This window comes from Falco peregrinus, chromosome 11 (assembly GCF_023634155.1).
Source record: "Falco peregrinus isolate bFalPer1 chromosome 11, bFalPer1.pri, whole genome shotgun sequence".
In the NCBI taxonomy this organism is placed as follows: domain Eukaryota; kingdom Metazoa; phylum Chordata; class Aves; order Falconiformes; family Falconidae; genus Falco; species Falco peregrinus.
In genome coordinates this window covers 6,315,823-6,339,002 of record NC_073731.1, presented here as the reverse complement: position 1 = coordinate 6,339,002, position 23,180 = coordinate 6,315,823, and the positions used below count along the sequence as shown (strand labels likewise).

At 46.5% G+C, this 23,180-nt stretch overlaps 1 protein-coding gene across 2 annotated transcripts; it reads right to left on the bottom strand.

Annotated features, from left to right (window-relative positions):
* Positions 1-7,598: 7,598 nt before the first annotated feature.
* On the bottom strand, positions 7,599-22,455 carry LOC101922546 (D-beta-hydroxybutyrate dehydrogenase, mitochondrial-like). 2 transcript variants are annotated; one of them, XM_055816720.1, is made up of 4 exons: positions 22,027-22,453; positions 15,003-15,155; positions 12,045-12,175; positions 7,599-8,630 (listed from the first exon to the last, which is right to left on the bottom strand). In XM_055816720.1, the coding sequence occupies exons 1-4, from the start codon at positions 22,361-22,363 to the stop codon at positions 8,283-8,285; spliced, it is 969 nt and encodes a 322-aa protein (XP_055672695.1). In that variant the 5' UTR covers positions 22,364-22,453; the 3' UTR covers positions 7,599-8,282. The 2 variants fall into 2 exon arrangements, with proteins under 2 accessions (XP_055672695.1, XP_055672696.1); XM_055816721.1 differs by lacking the exon at positions 15,003-15,155 and having other exon boundaries at positions 22,027-22,455.
* Between the last annotated feature and the right edge of the window lie 725 nt (positions 22,456-23,180).

The window sequence follows — 23,180 nt, the reverse complement described above, 5'->3', positions numbered from 1 at the left end:
GCTGGTATAAAAGAAACGAATATGGTAACAGTGCCACGCTATATTTACAGCTTTATACAAATAATTGCACTGGATTTTTGGCTGTGACTGATGTTTAGTAGGAGTGATGCAGCAAAATCCTCCTAAAACTGAAAGGCAGTATAATGAATAGCCTATAATGCTGGGTTTTCTCTTGGAGCCCTCCTTGCTGTCAGCTCTCAATAGATGCTTTGCCTTGGGCTGAGGCATAGCTTATTGCCGAGTGACGGGCGCTCCCCTGGCGCTCCCCGTCTGAAACGAACAGGTTTGGATCCCACGTTGTGATCTCGGCCCAGGTTCAGCCCTCTGGGAACCTGTGCCCGGTCCCGAGGGCTGTAGGCAGTCCTGACGTTACGGCGGGGTTACACGTGCCTTCTTCTGCCTTTGGTTTGCCTGGTGACTTCCAGCGCGTGAGCCCTCACCCAGACCGCTGCGCTCCGTGGCCCGCAGCCTGCAGCCCCGGGGCCAGCCAGCACCGGCACCGGCTGCGGGAGCCACGGTGGGCACGGGCCGAGGGGAGGCTGGGCCGGGGCGTGGAGGGGAGCCCCTGGGCAGCCGGCGGTGGGGTGCTGTGGCACCCAGGGGCATGGCACAGGGCGAGCGGTGGCTCCCGCGAAGCCTGGAGCGCTGCGGGCCCTGGGAAGCCAGGTGAGGGGTAAATCCGGTGCTGGCCGATGTTTGTTGGGTTGCCGCTCGGAGGAGGGGGGCCTGGAGAGCAGGCCGGCTTTAACGGCCGGGAAGCTGCTGCAGCGGGAGCATGGTGCAGCGCTGGCGTCGGCCCCCGGGGCGCTCGGGCCGCCGGGCCTCCCCCGTCTGACCGCGCAGAGCGGCAACCTGAGGTGAATTCCAGCCCGCGCCCCGCCGAGCGGGGAGCCAGGCGGGAGGGGCGCCGATGGCTGCCGTGAAGGAGCTCCGTTCGCGCGGTGAAGCGGGGAGCCCGGCGGCGCCGTGCCCCGCCGTGCCCCGCCGTGCCCCGCCGTGCCCCGCCGTGCCCCGCCGTGCCCCGCCGTGCCCCGCCGTGCCCCGCCGTGCCCCGCCGTGCCCCGCGCCCCTGCCAACCCGGCCGCTCGCCGCCGGCCCGCCCCGCGGCAGCCCCCTCCCGCCGGCCCGCCGCGCCCAGCGCCGGCCGCTCACCTGCCGGGCGGCGGGACCGGGGGAACCCGCCGGCGGCGGCAGGAGCCCCCCGCCCCGGCGCCGCGCCCGCCATTGCCGCCCGCCGCCGCCTTGGCCACGGGGCGCCGCCGGGCGCTGCCCCGGTAACGGCGCGGCGGGCGGGAGCGGGGCGCGCCTGAGGCGGCGGCTCCCCCAGCGCGGCGGGGAGCGGGGCAGGCCGGGCTGGCTGTGGCGGCTGCCCGCCGTGCCTCCGGCCCCGGGAGGGGAGGGTGCTGCGCCGCGGGCAGGCCGCTGCCAGTCGTGGCCTTGTGTATTTCTTGCTGGCCGCTCAGCTTCCCGCCCAAACCTTCTTTTCCTCCCGGGAACGCCATACCACGTCGTTGTTTCACCTCTAAACTTTATTAGAATCGCTGGCCGCAAAAACGGAAGGACAAGGTCTGGGCCTAACCCAACCGCCGAGCCGTCCCCGCAGGGTCTGCGTGGCACAGTGCTATAAATGAGGTGTGTTGGGCTTGGATCGAATCGTAATTGCTCATAGACCTGACTGGAAGGAGAAACCTATTTATTAACAGTGGGAAAATGTCAGTGCCAACACAGGAGGAAAAACACTCCAAACTGTTTCTGTGAGTCGTAGCACGAGTCTTTCTAGAAGGCCAGCACCATGGACACTGGGACTTCCCAAGCTCCCCGTTATTTCTTTTCTGTCCGTTTCCTTTAGTGTCTGCTTTCAGCCCCCGAGCGGCACAGGCCGGCTGGCCCTTCATCCTCCTGCTGGGCTCCCCGGTCCCGTGCAGGGTAATGGCAGAGGGGCCGGCCACTGTGGGGAGGCTGTTTGTCTGGTACCCAGCCAAGGGTGGCTGCTGAGTTATTCACAGAACACCTCTAGCACTAGGAAGTTCAACAACAGAGTTGGTTTTTGATGTGAAACCTCTTCTGCCAGGGAAGCGGCGATGCGTGGCTGGATGCACGTCCAACAGCACAGAAAGGCGAGTGATGCAAGGCTTGGGACTGTGGTGAGTCACAACAATAGATATCATCATTTTAGCAAAAAGTATTTCATTATTTCCTCTGCAAGGAGTGCCATTTGTACAGCAGCTGTTTCATGCTAGCACTTTGTAGTGCGAATTGGCTGGATTATTCATCTTGCACTGTTCTGCCTTCATGGGTTGCTTTCCTCTTTGGAAAATATATCATCCAAGCCCTTCACTTTCCCCTTAGTCACACTAAATAGATGGTGCAGACATGGCACAGCAGAAGATGTTTCCCTGCCCGTTCTGTGTAAGATATTTTGCTTTTGCTGTTGCCACAAACAAGGAGACACATCTCACCTTGGCCTAAGGCCTAGGTGAATTTCCCTTTTCACTTTATAGAGTAGCACCCGCTGAATGCACATTAGAAAAGCTAGCACATGTATTCTGAAATTTATTTCAACATGAAAATAACTGAAGGTCCTGTCTGAAACACTTGCATGAAACACTCTGGAAATTTTGGAAACTCTGGAACTAGATCATAACAAGTGTGAGTACTTGGTATTCCACCCCAAGTGCAGATGTGTATATAAGTGCATGTGTGGGTGGGGTGGGGGGATATTCAGGTATTTATGCTTCATTTATTTTCTCATGGTGATCATCTTTCCATGAGCTTTTTGAGAGTATAATGAGGACTTGTGATTCAAGAAGCAAAACATCCTTTTTTTGACAGCTGAGCATCATACTGGATATTTCAGAGCAATGTGGCTTCAAGAGCAGAGCATCTCTGCCTTGCTGGCTGCTGCTCTGGTATTAGGGTACTGCAGGATCTCCAAAATAAGTAGATCAAAATCCTGTTAGAGAAATTCACAGTATTCCCTGCCTTTAGAGAGAAATAAAGCTCACCAGAGAAAATTATTCCAAGGTCTGAAGCCTCAAGCTGTTGGGCTTTTTTTGGCTGACAGCTCATTTTGGAGGAGTGCCGAGCTAACGCAGGAATACAAGTGGGATGGGTGGTGGTAAAAATGTAACTGACTGCACTAAGGAAAGAAAGGTGTAAACTGCCCAGAGGTTTGAACATAGCCTAGAGAGCTGGAGGTTACAGCTCCCAGAGCCACACCTGGGAAACTGTCACAGCACAAATCCGGACACAGTTCTGGCATGGTTTGGTACAGCGCAAGGTGTCTGCACACACCACCCGAGTCTCCATCTGGGAGCAGTGCTGACCAGAGGCTTGACATGCTATAAACTAAGGGTGGCCTTGAGGTTGCTCTGCCCTGCATGCTCCAAGCATGTGCCCTCCCCTCCCACAAAGGGAGCTCACATCTTTCGCAGCTCACAGTCAGGAAAGCCATGTCTGCTCCTGGGACAATCCCAGAGGTGCTCCACTGGCTTCATGGTTACCTGGATTAATGGAGCCCATAGCAAATAGGTTTTGCCCACCGTGTCAGCATCCAATAATGAGATAGTCAGTAGTAAATAATTTCCTAACCAGGACTGTTCCAAAGAACATTTATTACTGAGAGGCATGTATGTTTTCCCCTTGTTTTGCACACTCTTAAACATTAACCTCAATTGCTCCTACAACATACATGCTTCATCATGATAGGTAAAGCTCCCATTACCGATATGCTCACTTTACAGTTCCAGAATAGTCTAATTACACATGAAAAGACTTCACTGCTGAACAGCTCCTTCAAAGCACTTGAAATACAAAGGCTGTGAAGTTTTGTTTGGTGCTGTCAGAAGGTGCCAGACTGACAGTACTACATAGTCCCTGCATGAAACAAGTGGAATAATATAGCTGTCATCCTCAGTATCGCTTGCGATCTTTGTATTGTGCTGGGTTTTATCTGTAAAAGCACAAGGGTGCTACATATGTCCCACAGCTGACCTCTGGAAGGAGGCTGTGCACTGTAAAGACACTCATGTTGGTTGACACAGTCCTGCTAACATCAGTGGGAACTGGGCTAGATCATAGCTTGACTTCAGCTGCAAGGCGTGCTTGGGGATTGCATGGTTTTTACTTAAGCCTTTCACTTTGCAAGTTATTAATACTGTTGCTCGTCTCTCTGGATTCTGATGCTACTGCAAAAAAATCTGCTGCATGGCGCAATACACCCAAAACCTCCTTGTTCAGATTTGCAAGCTTGGGAGAATGACACAAACTTAAACATTTGGCTAATTCTGAAGGTCATCTGGACTGTTTCAGCTAGCTGTGAGTTACACTAAGCATGAGATCCAACCACGGTGTTAATATTGCTAAGCATCAATAAAACTCTGCCTAGCCCATCCATTGCCCTGCAGTGGGAGCAAAGTGCTGCTGCTGCTGCTGCTGCTGCTGCTGCTGCTGCTCAGGGTGGGTGGGTGTGATGCCCACAGCAATGCTGCCACTGAGTGCAGAGGTGCACCTCTTCTACCCGCTGAAACAGCCTGTGGCCCAGGCTGGGGAGTCACCATGGGGATATTTCTCAAACTGAACCCTCTCAAGTTAGGGGAATAGTCTCCCTCTGGAAGGAACAATAACTTCTGGAGACAATCTTTGTTTTAAACCACAGCACAACCACCTCAAAATTGAGCTGGTAGGTAAATAACCTGCGACTCCTTGTGTTAGATCTGTATTTCCTTGGGTCTGCTTTATTTCTTTTTTGATGACACCGTATGAAGCTGTTAGCATCACTCAGATCAGTGCACAACTTACTAAACTGATTTAGCTTAATTTTTTTTGCTTTTCTTTATACTTTTTGTGTAATTGCTTACTGTCAAAACCAGTGCTCATTCTTTCTGCCAATTAATATGCACTTTTAGGAATGAGCCCTCGCATAGAAGAGAAAATCCATGAAATAACTGATGTAAGTGCATAGTAAGAAAGCCCCGCGATGCCTGGAATTTACCTCCTGACCAAACCATTGTAAATTAAAAAAATATTAAAAATCCACACGCATGCTCAAATATCTAGTAGGGTGCTCCATAACCTATGGCAGTATCATGTCTGCTTACATGCTTTGTTAGGTCCCTGATATTGTGTCCTTGGAGAAGAGACCTGGGAGGAAAGCTGCGTCTCTTTTGTGATGGTTGTTTTCAAGGGAAAAATTAAATTTTTCCCAAACTGTCAGCAGGGCCTATAAAAGATGAGTAGTGATAAAAGCTAATGTCTTCTGCCAAGAAGTTCTTCGTTGAATGCAAGCTGACATGAATGCTATATAGAAAAACAATCCCAGGAAAGCATCTGCAGCAGGTTAGCTGCATATTAGGAGAGAAGCATTTCAGATTTAAGAGTAATGTCAATTATTTTTTTCTCTTTTAGTGTTGTCGCCTGGGTTTTTCCTAGAACACTGTAACTGTTGTTTATTTTGGATGTTGTAAATACAGGCTTCTTGTACGCCTCTGCACTTTAATCTGACTTGAGGTAAAGGTGATTTCATCATTACAGGGTAAGAGGGAGGCACGCCTTGCCCAGCAAGGTGGCAAAGTAACAAAAGGGAAGGTGGGGCAGTCCAGGAATTGTGCACTTCCCAGCATGTTCTCCCAGGTGTCGTGTGGCCCAGGAAGAGGGGTAGGATCGCTAGAGTTGGGTGAACTTTCCAGCAACACGTAGGTGAGCAGGAGTTTGGCTGAGGAGATGACAGCTCTGGGGATCCTCAGGATTTGTCACTGGCTTGGTTACCAGTGTTCACTAAAAGCTTCTGTTACTAATCTCACAATTTCTGTACCCTACGAGACCTGCAGAGGAGGGAGTGCTATACCTCTTTCATCACCGTCTCTTATGAGGGTCTCTTTCCTATGAAGACCAAGGACTCTGAAGTCATTCCCGTTGCATTTTTTTACGTGTACTTGTCTAACGCAGTGCCTTGGAATGCATATAACTCAGTGGGAGGATTCCAGATGACTTTCAGTGGGAGGCATCAGGCCTGTTAATAACTGAAGCTCTGACTCTCTCTTGATTAGTTCTTTATATGCAGATCATAATACTAAAAAGCTGAGGGGGAAGATGAAAGATAATGATTTTGTAGCTGTTTTTCGGTTAGCTTCCACACTGACAGGTTAGGCAGCAATGAAAATACAAACTGCCTTCAATTGTCCCATCTGTTCTCATCCAGCCTGTCACTGTACCCTGTGTGAGATACTATGCATTGCAAGTTCTTAGTTTTCAAGACAAAGGAATAAATGTTCTGTTGTTCATCTGTCACATGAGGCTACTGAAATATTGATCACATGCTTCACCACACACAGAGCAAATAAAGGAGGAATTTTCAGTTGGAAGTTATTTCATGTCATCGGTGCCTGGGAAGCAGGTCTTCCAATGGTACTGGCTCTCAGCAACGACATTGCAGTAGCTTTACAAACACAAATAGAAGGGAGACCATGTAATGGAAAGTGACGTTGTCTTTGAGGCAGAGAGAAGCACATGTAGCCTGGGCCTAGTAGAGAAACATCTGGGTGTCAAAGCTGCTTGTTGAGTTCAGAGCTACTTACTGTAAGGAAGGGTAATCTGCACAAAGAACGGCTAAGAGCATGAAAGCAACTCTTCCAAAGCAATGGAAGGCTGCTGAAATCCCTGAGGTCAAGCAGGGGGAATTCCTATACAAGAAATCAATTGGTTCAGTTGGAATAAGCCTTGTTCCCGTTCCCTTGCTTGGCCTTGCTCTGTTGTGGTTAAATGAGGAGAGTAGATGATAATCATCTGATTATCTTGCTATTGATGGGCTGTGCAGCAGGTGGGAGCCCTGGCTTGTCCTCTTGCCAATGCCAGTTCCAGGGATGGGTCCAGCATTTGGGAAGAGAACTAAGATGTTCCGCAATCTGAAACAGGTGCAGTAAGATGGCTGTTCCACTGCTGAAGTGTATCAGGAGAGGACCTGGAATAGTCTGTGTGCTCATCTTGCCCATGTTCCTGACTCAGACTGCCTAATTAACCACCAAGAGAGAAGGTAACTTTTCTCAGTAATGAATGAAACATATTAGGAAAGGCTTCCCATGAATAGGATGCAATTTCTGGTACAGACCAAAAAGTTAACTAGGTCAACTTACAGCAGTGTCTTTGGTTTGATATGGGAGACCTGGCATGTGCAAGGCTGATGCCCCATGTTGCTGCCCTCTATCTACCAGTGTCACCACAGTTAATCCCAGCTATTCCAGGATCTTTGGGTCCCAGATGTCTTGGATTTTGTGCCATGCCACAACCAAGCCAAATTTAAAGCCGTGTTATGTGTAAACCAGCAACCTTTTCCAAGCAGTTGGTAGGAGGCTCCCAATGAAGCCACTGTGCTCAATTACTCTCATAGATACATGTTACCAAAGTTTTCCTGTTCATGATAATAGGCATGTTTTCGTCAGACCTTACTCCTTGTAATAGTAGCAAAACCAGAGCTCCAGGTGGAATATGTTCTTTCTAAGCTACAGGTTGCTACTGCATAGTAGTATCAGTCACCCTGGTGTTTAGCTCTCTGACTGTGCTTTAGGTTAACACATTGATTAATCCAGACATTAGTTAAAAGATAGATTTTATTTAGGATTGAATATTCATTCATAAATGGAATATGCTACTTCTTTTTCGAAGTCCATGAAATATTGTCTTTGTCACAGATTTATATAGAATACCTGACAAAGTACTGAACTGTAGTTAGTGAAGACACTATTTCCATATTACAACTTTATTATTCGGCACTTCCTACCTTTCCACAGTCACTTAACTTCATTCAAAGTATTTCAAGGTCTGTTGCTCATTCCTAACTTTTCCATTAACCTTTTCCCATCACCCCTAATACATTACTATTCAGGTTCCTACAAATAAGGTATCTTCCTCTGTGCTGTAATGATTTCAGGTGGGCTGTTGCCCTCGAGGATATGCTCCATTTTGTCTCCATCATGCCTGTAACACAGTAACCCAATATCAGGAAAAGCTGCATTAAATTTTCTAGGTGATACCTAAAGCAGCCCAAGTGGCCATATTTTTTTTCCACATGGGAGAAATAAAGTTACCTAGACAAACGTATTCATTTTACATGGAGTCCTGTATGTTTTTCCCTATGAATAACTGACAGTTCTGACAAGGGAGACCCTCCAAAGTTTGTATCAGATAATTGCTGTCATTATACTGATTTCTGGGGGCATTAGATTCAGCCCTGGCTTTCACATTTAAAAAAACCTGCCCCGCCTGAGTCACAGTAGTACCAACATAGGCTATGCGAGTTTTACTTTACTCAGAGCATAAGACAAAACGGAATCCATCACAACGGTCGGGAATAAAGCACACACAAACACCAGTGCTTTTTCCTTCAGCTTCGCTACCATGTAACGTGCCTTGGGTGCAGGAGACATTAAAGCATCTACCATAGCATCTACAACTTCGTTGCCGTTAGTGCTTCCTTCTCGGAGAATGCTGTTGAAAAAGTTTGCTCGTTCTTGAACGTACTCCTTGTTGTAAACTGCCTTTTCCTCTTCGCTGAGTTCATTCCAAATCTCTTCAGCACTGACTGGTGGCTGAATTTTTGTAGAGCGTGCATAATTTCCTGGCTGAATAATACAGACCTAAAAGCAAGATGTAAAACTTATCAAGATACAATCAGTCTTTCTGAATTCAATTAAATACTATAGTCAGTAAAGCAGATCAAAAGATTTCTGCAGACAGATTTCTTCCAGAAAATGCTGCTTTGTGGAAATTTTAACCTTGAAAACCTGACTGAAATAAAATATACTCCCATGAAACCTTTAAGATTGCAGAGGTGCTTTATTCTGACTTCCTCATTTCTCTCTGATGTTAATGTTCTTGTTTTGACTATTCAGCATACCTTCACAGAATGCAATAGTGCATCTTTGATTTTTATAGAATGCTTAATGGTATAAATGTTTTGACAATACTGAGACAAAACATTTCAGTATGACTTTGATGTCTCCAAAGTGGAATACTTTGGATTCTTCAGTCAGTGCCAAATCTTGCAATTGGTAGTTTTTTGCCCCAGTTTGAGACAAAAGGAGATGTCAACGAAAATTAGAAGGTCCTGGGGAAAGAAGTGCTGTTTTCCCCAAGCAGGTGTAACTAAAAGTAGAACAGGTTTTGTCAGCCAAGTTCAGAGTGGACCAAAGGTCCTGGACTAGCTCTCACTGAAGTCATTAGCAAATTTCTGTACATTTCTCTGTATGTAGGCTTATACTGAAAGCACGCAAATCCTTTGCTGCTCTGCCTGTTTTCTTTGCATGTGTTATTGCTGCTGTTCTGCTAGCTTCTGAGCTTCTGGGGGATTTCCAAGCAGGCTGAGCACTCACAGTATGCATGCTTTTCCTCAGTTAGCAGCGGGCTTGTTCAAACGATTTGTAGATACGCAACATTAAAAGCTCCGTGGCATTTAACTGACCAGGTATCTAAAGACTACAACATAAGGTGAGGAAAAAAGGTGCTGAGCTGCGTAAGACACTTGGGGATCTGCCAGATGTTCTCTGGAAAGTCTGTGGTAGTATAAAACCTTCATCTGCCACCCAGCCCACCTACCAGATGCTACCACGTGTATGTCAGTACCTGCACATGCCTGCCTTTTGGCCTGCACAGCAGTCATTACACTGCACACCGGAGGGGTCAAGAGATGTGGGGAGAAGGACGGGATGCAGGCAAGCTCCTGCAGAGAGACGGTGTGCATAGCTGGGGCATCTTATGCTGCCTTCGGTACGTTTGTCACAGGGCATCTTTGGGAGCCCTCCCTTTGGGTGCTATTTTCAAAAGTGTTTAGTATTAGCCAAACCAATGCCCATAGTAAACTTCCCACATTTATTTTAAACAAAAGGGTTTTGAAGACTTTGTGTTTTGGAGATTTTTGGAGCTGGCTAGGAGGGAAGGAGAGATAATACCTTCCACCCCCGCCCCCTTCTTGATTTTCTGTAACCTTTCCAATGGAAGATACATACTTTGTCTCCTGCAGGCAGCCAGCTTGTACAGTGGGAGTACAGAGCCATAGCTCCATCTGTTCCTTGCCACCTCTGGGTTACTTTCTCCTGAAAGGACAAAGGTAACAACAGAGGAGGGGAGGGAAGAACAGGGAAGAGGGACCATCTATTCTGCAAGCTCTTTGCAGGGTAGGTTCTCAGGTAAATGCCAGCCAGTGTCTTGCGTACAGTGAGAAACAGAAAAATAATTCTCGTAGACATTCCAAAAACGTTTGTCAGCCTGGCTTACTGTACTGTGTGCTGGGGCTGCTCCGGGGGTGGGGGAACAGTAAAAAAACCAAAACGACCAGAGTAGCTAACCTGTTAAACTAAGCTCTTCCATGCATTTGAGATTATCCTCAGCTAATCGGTTGAAATCCTCATCATGCTGTGTGGTATTAGGATGTGTAAAATCACTTGCATTTTATAGCATTTTATATTTATCTGGGAGGGGTAGTTAATAGATGCATAGCTGTAACTTCTTCCAACACAAAGCTTATGAACAGTGCTGTAAATCTGTGTAGAGAAAGAGTACACCAATGTAAATCCTCTAGGGAAGACTTCTAGTGTTTGAGAACAGTGTTTCACCAGTGAAGTGACTCCAAGGAAAAAGCCTAGTGAAGCTACTTAGTGATCTAAGCTCCACGTTTGACTATCAGTGTTGCTTAGACAGGACACTAAGAGCACTCTTAGAGCCTCTTAGGTTAAGAGAATGAAAACATAATTACTCTGCACAATACTGTCGCTTGCGGCGTAGCTATTCCCACAAAAAGCAAGCGTTTAAGTACTGATCTTGGGAGAAAAGAGGGAGAAAGAACCCCCCAGGTAGGTGACTAGCCTTCCTTCTCGCTACACAGCACTCAACATCTGGACTCTGCTCCCACAGCCACCTCGGAGAAAGTTTTGGATTCTTGGTACTGTTACAAGCATTTCACAGAGCATGGCACTGCTCAGGCAGGTCTCTCTCAGAAACTCTCTCCACTGTAGAGGATATGGAGAAAGGGTGGAAATGTCAGTGTTGGTACAAAGAGAAGGCATGCTGTCCCACAGCTGCTCAGAACGGCAGGCATCACCCAGGTCCACTGTTCTCAGCAATTCGCAGCTGGCTGATTAGCCACAGAGAAACCACCTCTTTCCAAGGGGAAGCTGCATGCATGGATTCAGCTCTGATCTTGATCTTTGTCATTTGGATCATGGAGCTTACTTTCAGCAAGATTAGATACTATTTTGAATATGCTTGTACTTACTCTCTTGGCCAAAATTTCAATGTTGCGTTGGTTTTGGATGGGGTAGAGTTAATTTTCTTCATAGGAGCTAGCATGGGGACATGTTTTGGATTTGGCTGAAAACCTTGTTGATAGTACATGTTCCCGTCATCGCTGAGCAGGGCTTACATGGAGCCAAAGGCCTTTTCTGCTTCTCACCCCACCGGGGAGCGAGCTGGGGGTGCACAAGAAGTTGGGAGGGGACACAGCTGGGACAGGTGACCCCAGCTGACCAAAGGGATATCCCAGGCCATATGACATCATGCTTAGCTTATAAAGCTGGGGGAAGGAGGAAGAGGCAATGTTGGGAGTGATGGCATTTGTCTTCCCAAGTAACGGTTACACGTGATGGAGCCCTGATTTCTTGGGGATAGCTGAACACCTGCCTGCCGATGGGCAGTACTGAATGAATTCCTTGTTTTGCTTTGCCTGCACATGCAGCTTTTGCTTTACTTATTAAACTGTCTTTATCTCAACCCATCAGTTTTCTCACTTTTACTCTTCCAATTCTCTCCCCCATCCCACTGTGGGGGGAGTGAGCAAGCAGCTGTATGGGGTTTAGTTGCTGGATGGGGTTAAACCATGACACCTCACATTGTTGTCAGGTATTCTTTGTGCAAGTCACTTGCTTCTTCCCCGACAAAAACATGCATTTCAGCTCTGTAGGAAGTTTCAGGAGTGAAACTTCTCTTTTTCTCATAGGAAAATCAATGTTAGAAATAGCAGGGAGTTTCACACAACAGCTACTTGTTACATCACTTACCTGGACGCCGAACTTCTTCATTTCCAGTCTTAGAGCATCACAAAACTTTTCAATAGCTGCCTTAGTCATAGAATAAATGCCATTTCCCAAAGAAAAATAGGCGATAATGCTGGACATGAAAACAATACGGCCTGGAAAGAAAATAGCACAAATAACATAACTTCACTCTCAATCTTCAACATAGAATCGATTTACCTGAGTCTTCTGAACTGCTGCTAACGTGGTATTTAGCATGATGCTGGTTTACTACATAGTATGCCAAAGCTGGGCTGCGTAAGCGTACAGTCGCAGCACAGAAGTGTACTCAGCCCTGTTAAGCAGAGAACTTCACGCAAAAAAATCTTTCTTCCATCTAGTGACAGATGCTGGACTAGACAAAGTATAACACATTCCTAGCATGCTTCTTATTCCTTCTGAGTCTGAGACAGCATGAAAGAGACAGCAATCAAAGCAGTCCCCTAAAAACTTTAAACTGGAAAATAGTAATAAGAGACTATGCTAGTAATAGGAGAAGGACTGCAGACGAGTGGAGCAGGTGATTTTCCCTGTGGTGGATATATGACCACTAACACAGTTTTTTCTGTGCTAATGATGTCTCTGCACCGAGACCTGCCTTGCACCTGTGCATATAAAGTCGAACCCAGACTGTACAGTGATAAGCTTCACCAGAGAACGATGACTTGGCAAAATGTGTGCAGCCTTATGCTGCCTTGCTGTAATCTTCCTGATCTGTGCTGCTTTTTTCCCTTTTATAAGGGAATATATTTTCCTAGTGCAGGCATGCCTTAAATAGCAAGAAATTTCTGATTTGAGGCGCTGGGCTGTGGTTCATTTCCATTGTTTACTTGTAAACTTCCATCACAAAGTCATACCATAGGGTAAGAAATGTTTGAACATGGATACATAAATACGAGAAGTGAGAGAGAAGATGGCCTCGTTGCTAACAATGCAGAGAACACAGAGAACACATGCCTGTTGCTGCCACAGATGCAGATAATGTCTGGGCCCCGGATCTGACCAAATTGTATAGGCTTGTGGCATATCAAAAGGATATCATGGGAATGCGGTGAAATCTGTCATTTGGAATTAGGTTCCCTGTCTTCCTACACAGCGTCTGGAGTAAGTCTTTTATACAATAACAGGGAACAACTACCAGCTTGCTGACCAAGATGCTACATTGGCTAGCCTGGCCAGCTGGAAAAGTTATGAGGAAATGTTGCTCTACTCAGAGTAGGATGTCTAAATTCTAGGCAGGAGGGCAGTACCTCCCTTCACAAGTATTAATAATCTCGAAGTTTTTCTTGGAACAGGTGCTCATCCTAAAATGGCAGTAAGCCCTTTCCTTCAGAACACAGCTACTGGGTAAGTGATGGTAGGATGACCTCTGCTGCCTTTATCCAGTAGCTAAGGGATTTGGGGTGCACACCCAGGATGTGGGATGTCATTTGACTTCTCTCTTTGCCTAAGGTAATTGAAACTCAGCTTTCCTAGGAGAATGCTCTAACATTCACAATTCGAGCTTTTCCTTTGGAGAGGCCACTTGCTGACCCCAAAAACATGAGCTTTAGCTGTCCTGGCTGTTCCTGCAAGGAAGGACAGAAAACCTAGAATTCTTCCTCAAAGTGCCCTGGCCTCCTCTCCTACACAGGCAGGACTTGAAAATATGAGTGCAGGCAGTTAATAAAGACACCACTGACAACCAGGTGTGAGATGAAGCATGCTCTTTTGAGCTAAGGTACTATGTAAGTGCAGCTATCCAGGCCCAAATCTTCTAAAAGTTTATGCATGTGCTTAATATCATACACACAATTAGACCCTTTCACTTCAAAGTAACCCCCTGCAGTTCATGAAGTCAGACAAATGCCTCTGGTGGATAAGCATTACAGAGTTTTAGCAGTAAGTAGGACATCACAGAAACGAAGTGATGTCTCCCCATCGAAGGGCCACATAACACACTCACTGGATATATGCAATAGCACATTCTTTTACAAAAACACATCTGGCTTGCAGTATTTAAAAGTTTTCTTTTTTCTTGCATCAGAATATCATCAACCAAAGGCAACCAAGCAGCAAGAAGCAGAGCAGTCAAAAAGGGGATGCTTGTATCTGGCCAACATGCTACAGTGACTTTGGGGGCTTCCAGATGAAACACAGCCCTTACTGTGCTTGGTGCTGTATGCACACAGAAGAAATCCTCACCTTAATGAACTTAAGTAGACAAGCTAAGCAAAAGGGGGAGAAAGGAAAAGGGGATCTCCCTTTCCAAAATACAGACGGGGACAGGTAGGGAACAAACTACAAAGCAACTGAGGCATGCTGCGATGCCGCAGAGGGCTATTTGAACCATTTCTTCTCAGAAGAAAGGATAAAGCCCACGCGTACGGCTGTCCATGCAAATGTGTTTATCCCATTGGATATTCATGCATCTCTGTACGGCACTGTTTCACATACTTGAAGTTTCCTGCCCAACGTCATAGAGAGGATCTTGCTAGGCCTGGAACTGGAAGCTGGATGTCTCTAGTTCACCTCTGTAGGGTCATCCCTCCTTTCCTAATTGCCAAACAGTAAAATAGTAGAGTCTAAGTAATAAAGGTAAGCAGGAGTTCATTGGATCTTCATGTTTTCTGATTGGCAGTGCTTATAAAGTGCTGCCTGGGCTTAATGATCTGCTGTAAGCATTTTTTTCCTCTTTTTTGAGTCAAACAGTGAGTTAATTCATTATTTGGGAATACTTTTTTCTATGTATTTCTCTGTAAAGACAGAATCTTTAAGGTTATTTTTTCCCATCACGACTTTACCCTCTGTTCAGGATCAAGTTGCTCTTTCAGGCCACACAGAAGGAGGCTGTCATTTCAGTTCAATGAGAGACAATTAAGGCTTCTTTTATAGATGCTACGTTACCCTGATTATAGTAAGCTAATTATTCTACAACTCTAAGTAACAGTGGATTAGCATTACCCTTGTATTTCCTTAGAAGGGGAAGAAATGCCAGGGTTGTCCTGATGCTCCCAAGGAGATTCACATCTGCAAATTTTTCATATTTCTCCATAGACAGCCACCCTGTCTCACCAAATGTTGATATTCCTGCATTGTTGACAAGCCCCCAGAAACCTATGGAAGAGAAATGTCTTAGTAAGCATATTTCACTGCAAAACAACTACCATTAGGCGACACAAAAACCTCTAGGGATTTGGACCCTTGGAAACAATTTTTTAGTTGTGTTACCTTTTTGTCTTTTCTACTTACAAGTGCAGGCATGTTTTGTTTAATGAAGGTATGTAACTGGGGCCATTATCTGGACTATGTAAGTCTCAGTGCTATTTGATAATCACTCACTTTATAGTCGTCTTAAGTTATTTATGAATAATATGATCTGGGAGACTACATCTTACTTGCAATGTCGTGTACCATGATATTTTAATTACTTTAATCCCACTGTGTGCTATGAGCAGCTTTCTGACAATTATATTAAGCAGTCTAAAGGCTAAGGGGGTAATATTTCCAAAGTGCCCAACTAATTTAGGAGCCTAAGTCTTGGATCCTTTTCCAGGATTTGAGCTTTGATTCCTTCTGACATCTGCCAAAATCGGGTACACGGGTGTAGCACTGGGTAAAGTAACCAAGTAAGGTCAGTGGCTACAGTATTTTCTTTGATTTTGTACTCCTGTACAAGTCTATTCCTCACATAACAACAGGTTTTGGGGTTAAGGAGCCCAGCCCCCTGAAATGCAGTAAGATTCCAGTGTTTACAAGCAGAAATTTATCAGCAGCAAAGCTTGTTCTGACACAACTCTCTGCCAGAAAGTGCAAGCCCTTTAGCCCAAAGCCACAGAACGCTTCGTTTGAGCACTGCACAGTGCTAAAAACCTCAGCCGAGGGAAATGCTTTTTTTGTTGAAGTGTAGAGTGCGCGCAGTTTGGAGCTGACATGCTGACTAAATGCTGATTAAGCCATGCTGACTTGTTCTTGCCTTCGTGGCACATATCTGTAGATGTACAGTGAAGCAGTGAGTGACACAGTGCTTTTGAAAACATTTCTGTTTCTGTCCTCAAATCCTGACTGAGATTTATTTCTAGGGTGACCAGCAGTGTAGCGAAGCACATAGGGTAGCCTGCCTTGCATTGAAATAGCTAAGTTTGCAGCCTGGTTCTGCCAGCTTTGACAGTTTTGTTTATGCATTTTTTTAAAAGAATTCTTGTACACGTCTGAAGCAAATGATTGTTTTGTCATGCCTTCTACAGGATCTCCAGGCCTAGGTTTCTGATGAAACACAGCAGGTAACAATGCCTCTCTTCCTTCCTTTGGACACAGAGTCTGGGGCATGGGTGTGATGCTGCCCCAGCTGTAGCCTCCTGTACCCATGGTGGCAAAGACCTACTCAGAGGCCCTGCGGTCACCCTGGTGAAGGCCCTGCAGAAACCCTTGGGCTGAACACTTTTCTTTCTGATCTTCTCTGACAAAGCCACTGTGATGATTTCATGGTATCTTGGTCCTTCCAGAGCCGTACCAAGAACTGCTAATACCAGATTTCATTCATAACAATAGTTAAAGCTGAAACAGACGACTTTTTAAATTATTTTGTAAAACAGATCTCTATATGCTTTCCTAACATATATACACACTACTTGTATTACATAATGAAACTGGTGTTTAAACAGAGAAAGAAATAAAAGTTCTTTCAGTGAATGTCTCATTTGCAGAGCAAAACACTTAAAATCAGGAATTTACTACACTGAACTTGGATAACTCTGTCCTCCAAAGAGGATAAATCATTATTGAGCAGTCTGTCACACAACAATCCTTGACACTGGATGTCTTGTAACTTTGGATGCAGACTGACTGCTGTCCTAGTAATGGAGTAATTCCTGTCTACTTGCCTCTTTTCCACTGCCCTAAATATTAGCAGACAGAGGAGAGGAAACAGCCCAAAAAACTGCCTGCTGGAATTGGCCATCCTAGACTCTCTTTTTCCCCCTGCCACTGCCCTGTTGTTCCAGGGCCTTCTATCATTCTGTGGCTTTATTTCTCCTTCTTAAAATGGAACTGGCCCCATAGGACTGACCTCCCAATAAAATGCTTCAAGATCAATGGATTAGAGAGTCCTTTGTAAAAGCTAATTATCAATACTTTTGTACTTGCACATGATCTGATCTGCAGGTGGGCTGAGTCGCTGCACATCCCATCTGTTTCTGCTTAAGGCTGGAGGTCTCTGAATTCAGGTTTACTTTTACGTAACCCAACTCTTAACACACCACCAACTAAAGACTGGCACCACTGTAAAAAATTTGTTCCCTGATCTTCTCAGTTTCACCTTTTCTAATTAAAAATAATATGTCATTTTGCTTCTGCCACTGCATCCTGCACAGCAAGAACGTTTGCTCCACATATCCCTGAATTCATTAGGGCTTCAAAAATACAGTCATTAGACTTCAGACAATTGATTTTCTTCCTCTTTCTCTAAAATGTGAAACAGAATTTAGCTTGCAAGGCTTAAATTTTGTCTCTAGTCATTTGTCTCATGCACTTCAAAGACTCCAGGTTGTTAGCGGTGAGGCCAGCCTGTGTGTGTAAACAGCCAGAGCTCCCAGAATAATGGCTCCTTCTTTCTGTGCAGTGGCCAAATCAAAGGTCAAGAAAGGGAAAACTGGCTTGAGTTAAACTGAAACAGACTTCTCTGAAGAGAAGATTAAGTAAAACATAGAAAGAGATTTTGCTCAGTGTCAGCTCAAAGTATTTTGTTTGCCCTCAAGCAAAACATAACTGTTTCTTAGAACATTTTAGCATTCTCAAATGGGAAACATTCTGATATTTTCCAAAAATTTTCCTGCCGCTTTGGCTGAATCAATTCACAAAGTTCTCCCAAATAACAAACAGTTCATTATTCCCTTATGTCACTTTTTCAGAAAACTTCTTACCCCCTGAGAAACAACCTGCCCAGCTATGTACTCGGGGACCTCAAATCTGCTTTGATCTTGCTTTCCTGAAATTTTTGTGGCAAAAACTAATGTCATAAATGTGCATACAAAATCTATTGTATATTTGCTTAGAGAAATGCAGCTCAGGTAACGTGAGAAATACAGTCCTTACATGGAAATCTAGAAGGACAAGGCACCCGTAAGAATCGAAGAGCTGAAGTGGAGAGACACTGCATTTCCTTGGACTGTCTGTGCACAGACACATTAAGAAAAAGCAGCTGATGTTGGATCTGGAAGGGAAAAATTACTCAGACTGCCCAAACAGAACCGAGCCCAAGCACGTTTTAGGAAAAAGGGTGTTAGAACTATGCTACAGTGGGCAAGAATAAATAAACTGGAAAGCAGAACTGGGAATCAGAGAGATTTTCACTGATCTCTGTGTTGGGAAAACGGATCCTGAGGACAAAGATTAAAAACCATAAATAAATATAAATAAATTATAAAATATATAAAATATAAATATATAAATAAAAGATACAGCCAGGGATCTACAAAGTCACTTTAGGAAGCCTAACAAGATTAGTGAGGCTTTCAGGAGAACACTAGCTCTCACATAACTTCCCAGATAATTTCTGCTTCAAGACATGTTGACTGAAAGGCACATATCCACAGTCCCTATTAGCCCCAAAAGATGCCTGGTGTTTTTCCAGAAACTCTTAAGAAGTCCTCTTCCTATTCAAGTCAATCAAGATGTGTGCTTGCAAAACCTTTTGAAAATCAGGCCGTTTCTGTGTAGGTACCTAGACACAGATAATATCTGAATTCCGCCAGATTTTCTGAACTCAAACGTGTACTCTTGGTATCAGTGATCTGTGGAGTTTCTCATATAAACCTGAGCCCATGCAAAAATGTCAGGCTCTTTCCTGAAAGATTCCAATTCAATACCAAAGGAAACTAGCCAAAGGAAGGAGTGTGATTCGCCATATTTCTATTGAAAAATGAAGAAGGGAACAAACCAATCTGTCTGTGGCAATGCAGGGTGTCCGTGGTAGCAGGCCAGATGGGACTCCTGAGTTTTAGGTACGCACATTCATGAGTCACCATCCTTTGCTTGGAATATTATGCTGTGGCTGTCTTCATTGCAAGGATGACTCCATTTGTATAGGAAGTCTGGGCTAAAATATGGTACCATGGGCCTATGGGTGGATTACGTGAATAGGAAATCTTAAGTGGAGGAGAGTACTCAATGGCGTAGGAGGCAGGACTAAAACTAATATCCCTCCCTTCCAGCTAGTTCCATGTCACCCACTCACAAGAGGCAAGAAAAAGAAGAGAAATTCCTGTTTTAAGCAGAAGAAAATCAGAAAAATACTGAGGTTTGCTGTAGAGCCTAAAAAGAGTTGCAAATTTACATGCTACAAAGTCCCAGTCTACTTCATATTGGCTTTAATGCGCAAGTGCAAGACATTTCTTCTTTCTAAGCAAGAAAGGACTCTAAATAAAGTCACCTTAATGGGTGTACAAGCCACAAAACAAAGAAAAAGAAAGGCATCAGAGCCATCAGATTTTCATGGAGGGAAGTTAGTTAGCTCTAGAGAATGAGCCAGGTACCATGGGAAATTGATTTGCCATCCTTTTCAGATTGGTGTAATTTCACAGTCTAGCACTGAGCAAGTATTTACATGGGAATAAACGATGAAGTGGCAGAATATCCAGGCAGGTGTGTTACCAGTACTTTGGATTTTCTACTCTTGCGTTAACAGAGAGAGACAAGACAAGGCGGAGCTGTGGCTAGTTATCTCATGGTTACGGCATAACTAGAAGGTGTAGGAAGAGCTGTGTTTTATTCCTGAGATTTTACGCATTTTTTCTACATTTTATACTGAATAGTCTACTTAAAGCAGAAGGTCTTTTATCTTTCAGTCTTCTGTAAGTCTGCTTATCCCGGAAATGCCAGAGCACCATATTCCTCCATGATTCCCCTTGCCACCAGCAATCACTGAGTGAGACTCCTTGGACTCATTCTCCCCAGAACCAGGAATTTCTTACGCCTTTCCATGCAGTGAACTGGGTCAGTGGGAGAGTGTGACTCCTGCCACCAGTGGAGTCTGCAATTAGGTGGTTAAGTTTTCATTGGGACTCTAGGCAAAAAATACAGGCTTTGCAGTGTAGAACTGCAGCCTCTTTCCTAATAGAAAAAAAATTCATTAAAAACAACCTTTGACTCAAATTAAAAAAAATACAATTCCTATCTAACCTTCAACTGAATCATTAAATTTAAACTGTTTTTATAAAGTTAAAATACCAAAGAAAACAACACATCTATTTTCAGAGGTGCCAAGAAGGAACACTCCTACTGAAGTCTTTTGCTTAAAGACTCTACGTAAGTAGAGTATCCTCACAGTTTCTTTACATTTGAGATAAAAATATTTATGCCCCTGTATAGTATAAATTATGAAGACGACTTGTGGCATTTACTCCATTAACATCAGACATTAAAATAACTCCTGTGGTCCTTTTTATTTAATAAACTTAGGAGAAAGATTACTTGATAATTGCCGTTTTCCCAAATGGCGTGAGTGCTATCTGGACCTATAAAATTTCTTTTCTGCCTTTGCCGAGTACCCTCAAAATGCTGCAGCAGCAGAGCTGACCAATGGAAAAAGGTTTCATAAAATGCGTGCTCTGTCAGTGCATGCCCAGCCGTGATACAGGTGTAACGGCCTGACTGACAACCCAGGAAATCCACCGTGCACAGGCTGTGTGCGTGCTCCATTTCAACACCAGCTGTGCTCAAGTGTTTTCCCTGGCCTCTCCAGCAAGCCCCGATGTCTCCAGCGTGATTTGCCTTGATCTAAAGGCATGTCCACACATCTGTGAGCAGCGAGGACGGCCAGCCACCTCGTGCTGAATTGTAGACTCGAGTCTACATGACAGCATGAACACAACCATTGCGTAAACTGCCAGAATTACGGGATAAATTATCAGTAACACAGAGTTTCAGGGGATCCCGTCCCCATCGAGCCTATAAGGGTTCTTGTAAGTCACCTGCATTGTCTCTGCAGCTTGGGAAGGAGCCTGAGAGGGGAAGGCTCTGCCTCCTAATCAGATAACATCAAGATCAACCATAAATACACATACTTAATGAGCGGTGCCTAGGCTTTTTCTTCCTTTGCTTCTTGTTTCGCCCCCTTCCCAATGTGCTAATGAACCAGGCAGGCAGAGGCCATACACTGCATGTTCCGCCTGCTTTATCCTCCGCTTACATTCCCCGTGCGAGCATGAAGCGTTTCTTTGTAATTCTGAGGGGATCTCACTTCTGAGCCTAGGCAAGCGTGCTCTGCGCCAGGTGCATCCCCCTGTGTCACCGGGTGGCTCCTGCCCTGCAGCCGACGTGGGAAAGGAGGTCACCGTGGCCCCATTACCTGCCCTGTGTCACGTGCTCTGAGGGGATAACCCAGGATTTACCTTGTCTGCAGTTATTCATTGCAACCTGAAGTCTGCCTGTTCCCCTAGGTGTATGCTCTCTGTAGGGCGTGTAAATGACGGGTTTCCTTTTAACCCCTCTTGGGATTAGCTGGACAAACCTCAAGCTGTACGGAGAAGTAGCTGGTCTGGTACAGCGTGGCCGCTGCCCTCACTGCGTTTCCTTTATTTATTCCCTTGTTCACAAATCGTGCCCAGAAATACATCACTTTCCCGCCGCCTCCACGGCGTGCACAGTTGTTCCCTGCTTTCCCTGCTACTCCTCCAGCCGGACGGGCTTCTAGGGACCCCCCAGGCACATGGGGATTCCCTCTTCTCTTAGCCAGGTGCTAAAGGTGCTCACCTGTGGTGCAGGGATGTGCACCCACTTCCCCCGTCAGCATCTTTGGATAGGCCCCGCTTTGGTACCGCTCAACCAAGCACCGGAGCATTTATTTAATATAAAATACCGGTGATACTACCACTAGCGGTCCTGGATTAGCACAGCCAGTGCCAGTGCTCCCCCGCCACACGCCGTGCCCGTCCAGCCGCCCCTCTGGGGCGAGCAGCCCCTCGCCTCGCCTCGCCTCGCCTCGCCTCACCTCGCTCGGGCAGGTGGCTGAGCACCAGCTCCTTGGCGGCCAGCACGTCGCGGGCGCGGGTGACATCGAGCCGCAGGACGCGCAGGCGACCGGGGCCGGCCTCCCGCTGCAGGCGCCGCGCCCCCTCGCCGCCGGGGCACAGGCAGCCGGCGAAGACCGTGAAGCCGAGGCGGTGCAGGCGGAGCGCCAGCAGGTGCCCGAAGCCGCTGTCGCAGCCGGTGATGAGCACGGCCCGGCCGGCCGGCTCCAGCGGCGCCGCTCCGCGCCGCCACAGCCGCGGCAGGAGCAGGAGCAGCAGCAGCAGCAGCAGCAGCAGGAGAGGGGCCGCGGCCCACATGCCGCCCGCGCCGCCGCCGCGCCGTGTGGGCGGGAGGGAGAGCAGCGCCCCGCCATCCCCTCCCCGGGCGGCGGCGGCCCGCACGCACCGCCCTCGCCCCGCACCGGCCGCGGGGAGGAGGGGCGGCCCCCGGGGCGGCGGGGCTCGGCAGTGGGCTGTGTCCGGCGGGGGGGCACCGAGCCCCGGGGGGGCGGGCTGTGCCCGGCGGGGCTCTGGTGCCTGCGGCCGGCGCTGCAGCGGAGCCGTCGATGCGAGAGCATCCCGCGTGTGGCCGCGGCCGTGCCGTGAGCACTCCGCAGCCCGCTGCAGTGTTGCGTTATGGTTGTTCTGTATGTGTTATAGTATTGAATTTACACAGGTGTTCGTATTGCCCGGGTCTGTTTCTGCTTTGCTGTATCTGGGGCGCCTGTTAGACGCTCCATGATGGAGAATGCCTGCTTCTTGTCGGCTAACATGACAGTTATGCATTGCTGAACAACCATCCCCGGGAGCTGCGGTTGGAGGAGAAATTTGATTAGGTGGTGTTTTCGCTGCCCTTTCTTTCATCTGAGAAACTCTCCAAGCAGCTGTTGGAAGGGATAGCATGTCATATCTGCCTCTTTGGGTAAAATGAAGTGGTTGAAAGGACCAGATGCCTTTATTAATTGCGATTTAAAGTTGGCTTGTGAAAATACAATGGGGCCAGAGTCATTCGTTGACATATGCACAGCAGCAGAGGAAGCAGCAGGACTTCTGCATGGCACAGGTCTCCTGTAGGCATCGTGTAATAGGACTAAAGCCTCAAGTGGCTTGGAAAAGGGGGTTATGCATTGCTGCT